Source organism: Biomphalaria glabrata, chromosome 7 (assembly GCF_947242115.1).
Source record: "Biomphalaria glabrata chromosome 7, xgBioGlab47.1, whole genome shotgun sequence".
Lineage (NCBI taxonomy): Eukaryota > Metazoa > Mollusca > Gastropoda > Planorbidae > Biomphalaria > Biomphalaria glabrata.
In genome coordinates this window covers 43,553,909-43,567,385 of record NC_074717.1, presented here as the reverse complement: position 1 = coordinate 43,567,385, position 13,477 = coordinate 43,553,909, and the positions used below count along the sequence as shown (strand labels likewise).

General features: G+C 34.6%; 1 protein-coding gene across 2 annotated transcripts in view; it reads left to right on the top strand.

Annotated features, from left to right (window-relative positions):
- The first annotated feature begins 4,987 nt into the window (after positions 1 to 4,987).
- The window catches only part of LOC106076280 (pleckstrin homology domain-containing family G member 4B-like), a 129,257-nt gene continuing 120,767 nt past the window's right edge, over positions 4,988 to 13,477 (top strand). Inside the window, exon 1 of one of the 2 annotated variants that reach the window (XM_056034850.1) lies at positions 4,988 to 5,376. In XM_056034850.1, the coding sequence (XP_055890825.1) occupies positions 5,023 to 5,376 (354 nt within the window). In that variant the 5' untranslated portion in view covers positions 4,988 to 5,022. Of the gene's footprint in view, positions 5,377 to 9,192; positions 9,351 to 13,477 lie in introns of those variants that run through there. The other variant, XM_056034851.1, reaches the window with a different exon arrangement.

The following is a 13,477-nucleotide window of genomic DNA, read 5'->3' as shown; positions in this document are numbered from 1 at the left end:
TTACCGATAGAAATCAATATATTTGATAAACTCGTATGGGAACTAAGTACCATTCATCTAAATGACGGGTTACCCGAATCAGCTAGTAAAATAATGGCCTACCTAGTAGTGTCTCTCATAGATGGAACGTACGTTCCATTTTGCTCATTACTATTTCACTACCCTGTTATGATTAAGCTTCAATAGCTTTGTTGTTTGTTATCAGAAAAAGTTGTATTTGGTAAAGATATGAAGGAAAATGCATGCTCTTTATATATAATACTTAGTGAAGTTTATAAAATTAAACATTAATTTAATTTAATGAGGTCAAACCATTGATGGTATCGTCGATTAGGAGAGAAAAAGTTATACAATTACAATAAAACATATACAATTTTACACAATGTTATTCTCAGAGCCTAATAATCCTTGTTAGAGGGGACTTATACAGATTATGAGACTTAGATACTAGAATGAATTGAGTGTTTTTGGAAGATCTCAGACAGACAACATGCTTCACCACTTTTAAAAAGAACATTAAGACCTACTTGTTTAAAACTTTTTTAGATAAGTTCTTGGATGGTACAGTCGTGTTTGTGTTTGTAATGTTATTACATGGCCTTTAGCCTACATTTTGTTTGTTAACAGCGCTTTATAAATAAAATTATTATTATTATATCTTACTTAAACAAGTGACAACGATACAATGACTCATGAAAACAACGTCCAGTTTACAGAACACCATTTAGGCTCTCCACAGCTATAAATAGACTTCACCTTCATTCTATGATTTTTCGCTTCACTGACACTTTGCTTAGATATAAGGAATAAACAAAACTTAATGTTGCAGATATTTAATGTCTGAATGAGCAAGCACCCGTGTTACTTGAACTAGAAGCGTATCTGTTTTTTTTTTCTTCCTAAAAATATGTTTTCTTCAGTCAGTCAGTCAGTCCTTGTATGATTGGTCTGAGATGTCACATTTACCTTACCACGAAAATATAACAGGTCACCTTGTTTCTAAACTACAGTCATGAATAATTGTTTGTTGATCCATTATCTACATTAGCATTTTCTTAATAAGGCCTAAACTTCTTTTAAAGACCAACGCAAAGCTAAATAAACAACCACAATCACATTTTGTCATACATTTTTGAATTCAGCAACAAAACCAGTTTGAAGCTTTTCCTAACTATAATTTGATGCCACAATGAAACGTATTTTTATAGTATGTCTTCATCTATATACTAACGGCTTTTTTTTTAGATAGGGGAAGCGGTCTTTCGTGCAGCCCTAACCTCAAGGCTACCGTCGACTTGTTATAGATAGTTCTAGTCTAGCGATTTCAATACTTCTACCTGCTCAGCTTTCTCTCATTTCAAACACGAGTCAACGTGTTGCTGATTTACCTGTGTTTTTTGTTGAACTAAAACAACACATTATTTTTTAAGTTACAGATCGGCTGCAACTTTATAGGATTACATTATAAATTTAGATAGGCAGTCTACTAGTTGATATTGGGGCACGTCTCTTGTGTTTGAAGCTGTGTAGCTGGTATTTTTTCTTTTATTAAGCTTGTACTAGCTGGTGTGTAGAGGTCTACTATTTTGTTGAACGACTAGTAGATCTAACTAGTATTTTATTGGTAAGTTTGAATTTCTATTTCTTTTTAGGGCCGGATTTACACTTGATAAGCCCTTAAGCTTTTTGAGATATAAGACCTCTTGACCTCTTATTTTCAACATATGGCAAATTTTAGTTTGCTCTTGCTTAAAATGATTGAAAATATTCCTGGAACTTTTTTTTTTTAGGCCTACAGCTTGTTCCGTTAAGTTATTTATCATTTTGTATGTTAGTTATAGCACTCTTTATTTTTAAAATACTCTTCAATAATATTCTTTAATAACTCTAAAGTGGGTCCATTCTTTTGTAACCTTTTTCTGTTTCAAAACAGATAAGTGTTTTAATAATAATAATAATAATTATGGTAATAATTATAATAACAGGCTTACTTAACAAATTCGACAGGTGTACTTAGTTCATGGGGGGGGGGGGGCGGTGGCTGAATGGTTAAGCGCTTAGCTTCGGAACCTGGGTTCGAATCTCTAGGAAAACTGGGATTTTGAATTCCAAGATATTTAGGGCGCCCCTGAGTCCACCCAACTCTAATGGGTACCTGACTTAAGTTTGTTTGTTTTATATGTTTCGGATGTTCCTTCAGAGTTGAAGATAATTACTTCCTAGTCCAAACCTCCCGCAGGACGACGGGGTATGGGAGCAGGCAGGGTTTGAACCCAGGACCATCGATGAATCTGAACGACAGTCAGCCATACTATAGTTAGGGAAAGTAAAGGCGCTTGGTCATTGTGTTGGCCACGTGACACCCTGCTCGTTAACCGTAGACTAAAGTAACAGATGATCTTAACATCATCTGCCCTATATATTGCAAGGAGGATATTACTTTGCGGTTTTATTTACTTATCTCATACAACATTATATTGAGAGAGGGAGGGGGAAAGGAAAATCACAGGCATGTTCGAAAAAAAACATTTCTATTATCATTTATAGATGCCGTATATTACATGCAAAGATATTATCCCCATGAGTTAACGCCCATGTATTGACATACAATGCACATTGGTCTATACTATAGATGCACTAAAGTCGCATTCACTCCTAACTAGTAGACTTGATCAGTAGCCCAACCTGTGCATATCAAATAAGTTGAAGTGAGCAGGGAACACTAAACCTTAGTAAAAAAAAAAAAAAAAGCATGTAGAGAGAATCGACTATTTACTGAGACTTAAAAAACCGACTGCCAGCCACAAGTTACTGATCACCCTCCCTTGGTCCACACACACGTCGTGATGGCATGAAACTTCTAACCACCTGCCAACTAGGGGCTTGTTGCGAAAGAAAAATAAATAAAGAGGAATCACCAATAGTCAACATTGTCATCCAGTACTGAAGTAGTAACTTGTTGAAGTTGGTTTTTACCGAGTTTCTATGAAGTCACTCTGGTCAAAATCTTTTTTTACACATTTTTTTTCTCCACTTACCGTTCTCGAATCTTATCTTATCTTATCTTAGAGATAAGTTGAAATAAAGTTGCACGAATATTCATTGTCGATGAAAACACACGAATCAATAAAAAAAATTATTAACAATTATTTAATCAATTACTCGTAATTAATCAACTTTGTTATAGATGAAAAATGATCTAAATCGGCGACAGCAACAAGTTACATTCATCATAATAATATAACTTGTGTGAAAGGTAAAGTATATCATAATAATAAAACGTATGTGAAAAGTAAAGTAGAGTAATAATAACAATAAACATACCCTGTAGAGAATTAGATCGTTCGTTAATTTTTTTTTATTTACTAGCAATAAACTAATAAAACCTTTTATTTCTATAAGTGCTTCAAGAAGTGGCACAACACGTTGGCCTTCATCATGGAGGCTTGAGTTCGAATCCAGACTCAAGTAACCTTTTTTTTTTTACTTAATTGATTCAAAATAATCGATGACATTTCACTTAAACAAAGCGATTTTTTTCAAAGATGTATATTTTGTTAATTTAAGTTTACTATTTTATTATATGGCATATGTCACTATTGTGTTACTATGTAGTTTCTAATTGAGCAATTATAAAACTTACACAAGTACTATCTGATCGAGGATTAGGTCATGAATATTCATTCCTATAATTATATTCATTATTTTATAATAAGGTACTGTTACTGATACCTACAACAAAATTTAGATAATTCAATTATTTTATATAAATATTTATTTAAAAATGATTTGTTTGAATAAAAATAATTAAGATTAAATAGAAAAGCTTAGCACACTGCCTTGCAATTACAGTTAACTCCCATGGAATAGAGTATTAAATCAATTGATAAACATGTATCATAATGTGCACCGTAGAATTAGTTACTATTCAGTTGGGCACAATTGTCTCTGTGTAGACACAGGGACAAGACGAATGTGACCTATATATAAATACCACAAGACGAATGTGACCTATATTTCATCACACGAGGTCAACATGACACTCTGTTAAGTGTCAGAGTCACTCTTTAATGCTGATCAATTGTTTAGATGGCTGCCTGGTCGTGCGGTTTGTGCGCTGGACTGTCGTTCATATTTATCGATGTTCCAGGGTTCAAACCCTGCCCGCTCCGATCCCCCGTCGTCCTGCGGAAGGTTTGGACTAGGAAGTAATTATCTTCAACTCTGAAGGAACATCAGAAACGTAAAACGAACAAACAAACAGAATAGTATTGATAATAATTCAAAATATGAAATATAAATAGATTTTAAGAACTTAATAGTTAAGTTTAGATGTACAACAGACTTAGGTCCTCCCTCGCCGTTTAGTGCATTGACCGGAAAACTGTCTCCACAAAGATCTGTCACTGGCAATGTCTGAAGCCTCTTCCCACCTCTGGGGTCCCCCTTAAAAGTGTGGTGCCACGTTACACGAGGACGTCCCTGTTTGCGCTTTCTTCATATTGACCTCCATGTCATTGTAACTCTTGGTATTTGTATTTCATTCTGTCCTAAAAATCTCATATGAAAATCAGTCACAACAGAATCAGAATAGAAGGCCAAGACATTGCACAGTGAACTGAAACCCGATATACATCATACATTTGTGATATATCTGTGATTGAATCATAAACTCGGTCGTTTTATATTAAAGGGCTCATTATAACTTGTGGAAGAAAACTAAAATAGCAGTTGAGACTTAGGCTTACATGAAGTGATGTGTACAAGACATTATTTTTGAGTGGAATGCAATATACATGTATGAATATATCTCTATACTATAGTTCGTGTATAGTTTAAAAAATAATAAATATGACTTACGACGATGCATGCTACAAAAGTGTATAGAGTTAGTTTAAACAGCATGATGTGATACTTAATTTACAAGTGCCTTGAGATGTAACTGTACCAAAAATAACGTAATGTTATTTCCTCTATGTCTGTCCAGGTATCCATGGTATGTTTTCAAAGTAAGAGTGAAAAATGCCCCTGTGGTCAAGATGTGGCTCTACAGAAGTGGCCAACCATACTCCCGTTGAGGAAAGTCAACCACATGGAGACGACGTGGGCGGTTTTCACGGCCTCTTCAGAAATGTGGCCCACCTCTTCTCCGACACTGTTTTTGGATATTTTCGCTCTCCGGAGAAAGCCGCGAAGCCGCCTGAACACCCGGAGGAAATGACGTCACACGACTCTGAAGCTTCCAGCTTGATCAGACCGAACGTTGAGGTGTCCATTGATTCAACTGTGTCAGACGTGGGACAAGGGCAGTCTCCACACACGGAGGATATCAGAGCGATACCGATCTGTGTGCAGTCTATAAGAGAGGAGGCTGAGGTAAGTTGACAACACAACATGAAGTAAAATACAATCGACCTCATTCCCACATTCTATACAACTAATGACCTAATTCGAATCAAACATGGAAATCACGTGACATTATTTTGTCGTTGTTTGTTTGATGAACTCTGATCTATTATGCTAACTCCTTTTCTATACTTTTTTTCCATAATTTTCTAAGTTAAACTTGGTCTATTCATTTCATGTCTCCATTTAGATCATTTTTATTAATGATTTTCACAACAAAAGTTAATCAGATTACTCTCCTCTTTTTATGCACTTTGATTTTCAAGAGCTCGTTTATGTGATTTCCTCAATAAAATGAATTAAGAAGAAGAGAAAGCGAAATGACGGAATGTGGTGACGAAATAATGGAATTTAAAGGAAAACATAAAGAAAATAAAGAGGAAAATTGTAAGAGACGCACTATTGAAAGATTACTGTTGTCAAATAATAATAAATAACAAGAAAAAAAATGTGTACGTAATAACGGAGATTATATTATGTGTAGTTGTATCAATTAGTTTGGATAAGCGGTGTCATTAAATTTATAATAGATCTAGTGCGCTTTTTAAAAGCCTACTCAAACCAACACACTAACCACTGTGCCAGGAAAGTGCATATGAAAATAGCTGGTTGTATAATTATCGATTGTTAGTTTCATACTTTAAAAGCTTTCTCTCTATAAAGTATAAAAGGGACTAATTCAACTTGCACCACCACATCAGTCAAGCACTATTTCTTTCTCTTGCTCGATACCAAAGAAAATAATTAATTAAAAATAGTAAAATAAATAAATTGTTATTTTTTTTTTATTTGATTCTTGTATTGTTGGGTGTAAGAAATAATTAAGCAAAATTTTTAGCTTCATCCGTGTAGGCCTACAAACTTTTTACCAGACAGTAGACGGACAGAGTTGATATAAGTTTTGTAAAAATTACTTAGAAAAACTTAGAAATTTGATTTGTTGATGCTGAAGGTGAAGGAAAGTGTACATGGTTTACTCGTTTGCAGACGTCTAGTCAATACCATGTATGATGTTACCAAGATTAAACAGTCTTCGTGAATATTCACTGTGTTAATATCGGATTCAGTTTATAAATACGTGTCACGTGACAGAAACAAACGCAATAGAATTGTTTGCATGTGTCGTCTGCCGACATGTGGTAAACCTATAGTATTTTACACAGCGGTAGTTGGTGTGTGTTTTTGCGCAAGAGTATGTCTGTTTCTTTAACAATGGCTTGTTCAGGCAGCAGTGTCTAGATCTCTGTGACCTATATTGTGAAAGAGCATGTTAAGTGACACCCATGGTCATCTTTCAAACTTTGCTTTCTCTCTACATAAACTGACACCTTGTATTCCTACTAAATTCCGAAGTTGATGTTTATCTTATCTTATAAAATGCAGACGTTACTTCAAAAAAGAAGATGGTTATGTTATACGCGTGTTCCTAAGTCAATCTAGTCATGCATGACTTAAACTTTGCCAACTCACTGGTTTTTCTGGCTGACTCAGGCAGCCCGTTTCATGCTCTAATAGCATTAGGATGTTGCTGTGGAACAAGAATGAGATTTAATGTGGAGAGTAGAGTCTCACAAATTGGACGGCAAGCTGTCTCCATAGTAATTCGTCTCCAGCAATGCCTACACCCTCTTCCTAGCTGGTGTCCACTGATATACTCCTTGAAGGGGCCATGCTAATCGAGGACGTTCCTGTTTGCATTTTCATCACATCGGCCTCCATATCATAGCTATCCCTGTGGTGTCGATTCATTCTGTCTGAGGTCATGTCCAGCAAACAAAATGCGCCGCTCCGTCACAACCTAAGTTAGTGGTCAAATACCATTCGGCATACGATTTCTTTGTTCGTGTCCCGATCCCTGTAACCGACTCCTAAAATCCGCCCCTGCCACTTCTGCTGAGCCACATTTAGCTTTCTCTCGATTTTTGCAAACGACTTCCATGCCTCGCTTGCATACGTCGCCGTTCGGATGACGCTTGTATTAAATAGGTGGATTTTTTGTGTGACATGGCCAGTAGTTTGGCTTTGACCAATTAGGGCAGCAGCCTTTTGGAAAATGACCCCTGACCTTTCCTCGGCATGCAACGTCATGATAGGCATCCCCATGGTTTGTGAGGATGCTTTTTAAATATGCTAATTTATTCTGTTGAAGTTTAGACCGACGGAGTCTGAAAGGGGGGGGGGGGGGGGAGGCATACATTGCCTTAAATCTGATAAGTGGTATTTTACGTCCCCAGAGACAATCATTTCTTTTTGAAACTTCTTGTGTGACTAAAGAGGCCAATCCTTGATACAAAGGTGCGGTCACAGGTTGGGCATATGTGATCACCAGGCGCCGTTGCATTTTTATCCTTCTTTCTGCTGCTCTTGTAAATGGCATCTGCAATCCAGGACCCTATCTTTATGCTCGCTCTCCATGTGGATCTATCCAGTGCCACCTTTCCCCAACTTTTAGTGTCGATTTTGAAGAGCTTCGTGTCGCGTTTGCATACATCAGTTTTCCTTAGAAGTGAACGACCAGCGGCTCTCCTGCCCTATGTTAGATCACCTTTCACCATACAGAATGTCTTGTGGAAGTCGAATGTGTGGCCTTCTATGACCGTGACCAATCCAGCCAAGGCATCTGCTGCTGATAACATCGCCGATGTCCTGGCAGCCTGCTCCTCGCAGCATTCCTCATTTCTTCTACCTCCAATGTGTAAGGCTGATCTTTAAAAAAAAAAGGTTGCCTACTACTCGCCTAAATTGTAGGTTGCATAAAAACTAACAAATAATTGTTTTTAACACGGTGGAAATTAAATTTAAAAAATTCAACATAGAGCGGATAATTCGGAATCACCTGTAGTCAGGAAATCTCCAATTGTCTGGTTTAAACTTGCACTGTGACTGATAATATTTATGCAATACCTCTTTATTATCACTTTGTCTGTCAGGTCAAAATCTTTTACACCTTACTTCTCTCACTTCCCATTCTCGGATCAAGTTGAAACTTTGCACAATTATTCGATGTTGATGGCAACATTATGAATCAATTAAAAAAAAAAAATCAACAAATTAGTTAATCAATTAGACCTAATTAATAATTAATTAATTGCGTTTTATACAGAAACTGTACAAAGCAAAGGGGAGAGAAACCTTTATTATTTATTTAATTGCTTTTAAAGAGCACAACTTTGATGCATACAACATGCTCAGTTAAATCTGTTTGTGGACCAGTCGGTGAGGGGGTAGACTCTATCAGGCAGAAAGTTTTAATCCACATAAAATGTTCCATTTAAAAAAACAAACATTAGTTATTTAAAAAAAAAAAAAACAAAACAAAAAAAAACGCTCTATTAGTTGCTGAAAGAAGGTATTGTCTTGAAAAAAAAGAAAAGGTCTTTTTATGGGTCTTTTTTTGGTTTATATTTTACTTGTTAAAGTTATTGGAACACAACTGTGTCATAACAAAAGTTTTTCCGCTTTTCATAGTTGTTTCCCTTGTTTAGAAAGCCACCAACACAGCCGCGTGAGAGAGTAAAAATAGGCACCGAACAAAGGTGGAGCAGGGTAGCTCATCTTAGAAGAGGGGTAGAAGCACAACACACACCATGCCAAAAAATGTAACTTTCGCATTTAATGAATAAAACATTAAAGACAAAAAGACTTTTTTTTAAAGCAAAATTCTCTACAAGGGCAAAGAATCAGCATTTTGTTTGTTAATTATTTAGAAATAGATCTATCCAGCTATTCTAGTAGTGTTCCAGTACGAAACCTTCACCTTGTACTCACACTTGAAATATTCCATTGTTGTGTGTCGTTGACGGAAAATAAATGGTTGTATTTGCTTGCACTATTACTGTATTACTTATAAATCTAGATGTACTACTAGCTAGATCTATATTAACTAGATCTAGAATGCGCTAGACTTGCCACTATACAAATGGTCACAACTAACCATGCAAAAGGTAGACTAGATTATAACTATCTGAGACTATCATAAAATATATTTAATCTTACCTATTACTATTGTACTAATACTAATATTTATATAATTAAATAATTAATATAAAGTAAAGTGAAAGTCTAGATCGAGATCTAATCTACAAGTCGTAACAAGTTACTCTACTCCTAATCTCTAGACATAGATTATAGTGTTACATGTACTCAACCGTGTAGTGACAATATAGTGACAATATTTATATTATGAATAATATGATTATGAATCTAGATTCCAGATTTTAATTGTCTGTTATGATGAAGCATAACGTATGCCTATTTAAAACCATGATACTATTGATACTACCTTGACCTTAGTGAATGATTGATAGTGGCATATTTATAGTCACTAGCTATAGACTATAGGCATAGGCTAGCCATAGCCATACACAGCACCGAGTATAGAGTATAGACTTGACTATTACTATAGTGACGTACAGTATAGTCAGTATAGTCTATACTATGTTATTTGTAGTCTGAGTATAGATCTAGTAGTTAGGCCAGTATAGTTAGTAAGTTAGTAGTTTCTAGACTATACTTATACTTATGTCTATAGTCTATATCTTGTCTTATTAATAGCCTTTTTAATTATTATCAGTCTACTGTACATCTGTATTTTATAAGATAAAAAGATCAAGTTCAGTATTTCATTTGTCTCAGATGCTGTGTATAAAATATAACGACCAGTTGCCATGCTCAACTTTAACTTAAACTGCCTACTTTAGATCCATAATCAAATTTTAAATAGATCTAAATGTTTCTACTGTCTAGCCCCAAAAAAGAACCATCCACCCATCTAAGTGGCTCTACAGCCCATGGAGGACTCTGGCCTGCTCTAGCACATCTTTCCATTCTGATCCATCCTGGGCTAACCTTAACCTTTGTAGATCTGCCTCTACATCATAAAGACACCCTAATCATGGTCTGCCTTTGGGTGCCTGCTTTTGGTTTTGTCAGTGACCAATCTTTGCTCTTCTGTTCTCTGACATTCTTTCTAGGTGGCATGCCCAACTGATCTGTTCCTTTATATTTCTGTTACTATAGAGGTGTCTTCATATTGCAGGTTTTATTTTACATAAATCTTATAAAATATACTTAATGTCTCAATGCATACATTTCCGAGTTCATTATATCTTAATAATTACTTTGTGAATGAAGCCTTTGATTTAATAAATAATAAATACTGTTACCCCCTTAATTTATTGAATAGCCTAGATGTTACTGTGATTGAGATTTGATCTTTTTGTGCTATTTATGATACATTTCTTTAAAAAAAAACATCTTCGAAAATGCATAATTTGCAGCATTTGTTTGTTTGTAAAATGTTTTACATGTAAAATGTTTTGTAAAATGTTTTACATGTTTCGGATGTTCCTTCAGAGTTGAAGATAATTACTTCCTAGTCCAAACCTCCCGCAGGACGACGGGGGATGGGAGCGGGCAGGGTTTGAACCCTGGACCATCGATAAATCTGAACGACAGTCCAGCGTGCAAACCGCACGACCAGGCAGCCATCCTGACCGATTTAAATGTGTATATACTTAAAATCATTAGAACTTATAGTATTATGTCATTAAAACTTCAATAAATGTATGAACAAGTAAATTTCCCCTTTTCAGACCTTACGATCTATAGGACTGATGATGTTAAGGTCAGGTGTTCACAAGTAACCAGTACTTGGGACTATAATTGTATTTAGAGTTGACATGTTATTTTTTTTTATTGTTTAGGCATAAATGACATTGGTTTTATTGAACTGTTTGGGAACATAAAAGCTAGTTAGTAAATAAAAATCTTGTAAAAGAGGTGATTAACTTTTTCATAATTAATAAAATATATTTTCTTGTGGCTAATATGTTTAAGATTTTTTAGATTTTGAAGATTTTATGCCTACCATTTCTAAGTCATTGATTAACTAATCACGCCATATGGCTCCATTAAAATCGGTGCAATGGATATACTTTCCTTTTTTTTATTTTTAAATTTAAGTTTGTGGTTGAATGGTTAGAGCACATGTCTGATGGCTGAACTGTTAGACTGGATTCGTCTTGGAGACTAGAATAGAAATAATTAGCATTGAATAGATAAAAAAGTCTTTCTCTCATCCATTGCCATTTTTCACATGACCTTTGTTTTGGAATGTTTGTTTATATGAAAATGTTTGTTTTTGTTGTTTTACATGTGTCAGATGTTCCCTCAGATTTGAAGATTATTAAATCCTAGTATAAACCTCCCGCTGTATGGTGGGGGATGGGGCGGGCAGGGTTGAAAGGTGTGTATGACCATCTTGACTACATTCCAGAGCAGATACCATACTATCAGGCACCCATCCAGTAAAAGCAGTTGGTCATTGTGCACTATCCACAGAGCATCCCAATTAACAGCTAGGCAAAAAGTTTCAAGAAGTGATGTAGGTACTTCACCTGTGGCGATTCACCAGGACTTTAGATGTTACAGTCATTTAAAAACTATTTTATTCTGATAGGTTTATTTGAAATCAAGAACAACTTGTAATTTTAAGCTTCTCATTTTCTCACATTTGAGGAAAAAAACACAACAATTGATAGGAAAGCCAAGAAATAGTAAACAAAAAGTGCAGAGTTTGAGACTCACTGGCTCAGTGGCACTCAGGTAAAGTAGGGCAGAGTTTGAGTCAATCTTGTCAGAGCTCAATCTAAACACAATTGTCTTTAGTCTAAACATGCTTATAGGATACTTGAGACAATTAAATGTCAACACTTCTCATGACACTTTTGTGAATAGTCTCTTTTTTTTTTCTTTCAGAAAAGAGATTTTAGAATTATTGCTCTAAAATGAAATCTTTAAATATGAAATAAATATAAATACATTTTTCATTGATAATTTGAAAATGAATTCACTAAAATGGAGCTTAATATTTTTCTAGAACAATATAGCTTTGATAGGTTATAAAATTTCATTCTACAAAAGTGAACATATTTTTTTTTCCTTTTTTTTTCTTAATTAAAAGTAATAACTTAGTTTAATTTGTTTAAATTAGTTTAGTTTAAAAAACAATTACAAAAACAAAATTCAATTGATTTTTTTAACATTCATATTTTTTCAAGTTAAACTACTTGGATGGAATTTTATTTTATTGCTAGTAAATTTATTTTAATAGATTAATTTGTAATTTTCTGTGAAATACTTTAAGAAAGGCAAAATGAAGCATTGGGGCACTTGGCAAAGGAATAAATGTAATAAAGACTACTTATTATTCTATATTTATTATGGAAAAGGCTGTTAATTAAATTTTAATAGGCACAACAAGGGAATTTAAATGTTACTTGAATTCTTAATTGTATAGACAACACATATATTTCTTATGAACATTGTTAAAATCTTCCTAACACCAAATATATCTTATTGATTCAATGCAACAATGAAGTAGAACACATACAGTATTTTGTTGATAGTAACAACTATAGTTTAATTTGCAAGAAAATCGCCAGTAATCTGTTAGTAGAAGAATACCAAATGAAATGTTACAATAACTTCTGATAGAGTAATTTAACATAGTCCTCCAGCTGAATGAAACCATAAGAAAATCTTCAGTAATCTGCTAGTAAGAGAATACCAAATGAAATGTTACAATAACTTCTGATAGAGTAATTTAACATAGTCCTCCAGCTGAATGAAACCATAAGAAAATCTTCAGTAATCTGTTAGTAAGAGAATACCAAATGAAATGTTACAATAACTTCTGATAGAGTAATTTAACATAGTCCTCCAGCTGAATGAAACCATAAGAAAATCTTCAGTAATCTGTTAGTAAGAGAATACCAAATGAAATGTTACAATAACTTCTGATAGAGTAATTTAACATAGTCCTCTTGCTGAATGAAACCATAAGAAAATGTTCAGTAATCTGTTAGTAGGAGAATACCAAATGAAATGTTACCATAACTTCTGATAGTAATTTAACATAGTCCTCCAGCTGAATGAAACCATATGTCACCAGTAGGCCCACTGTGTCACTTAGAACATTAGGTTCACCTTGACAATTCATCTGTCACAACATTGTGTTGCCTCTCTATTGATTCCATGTTCCTGCACAGTACACTTCTGTAAGGGTAGC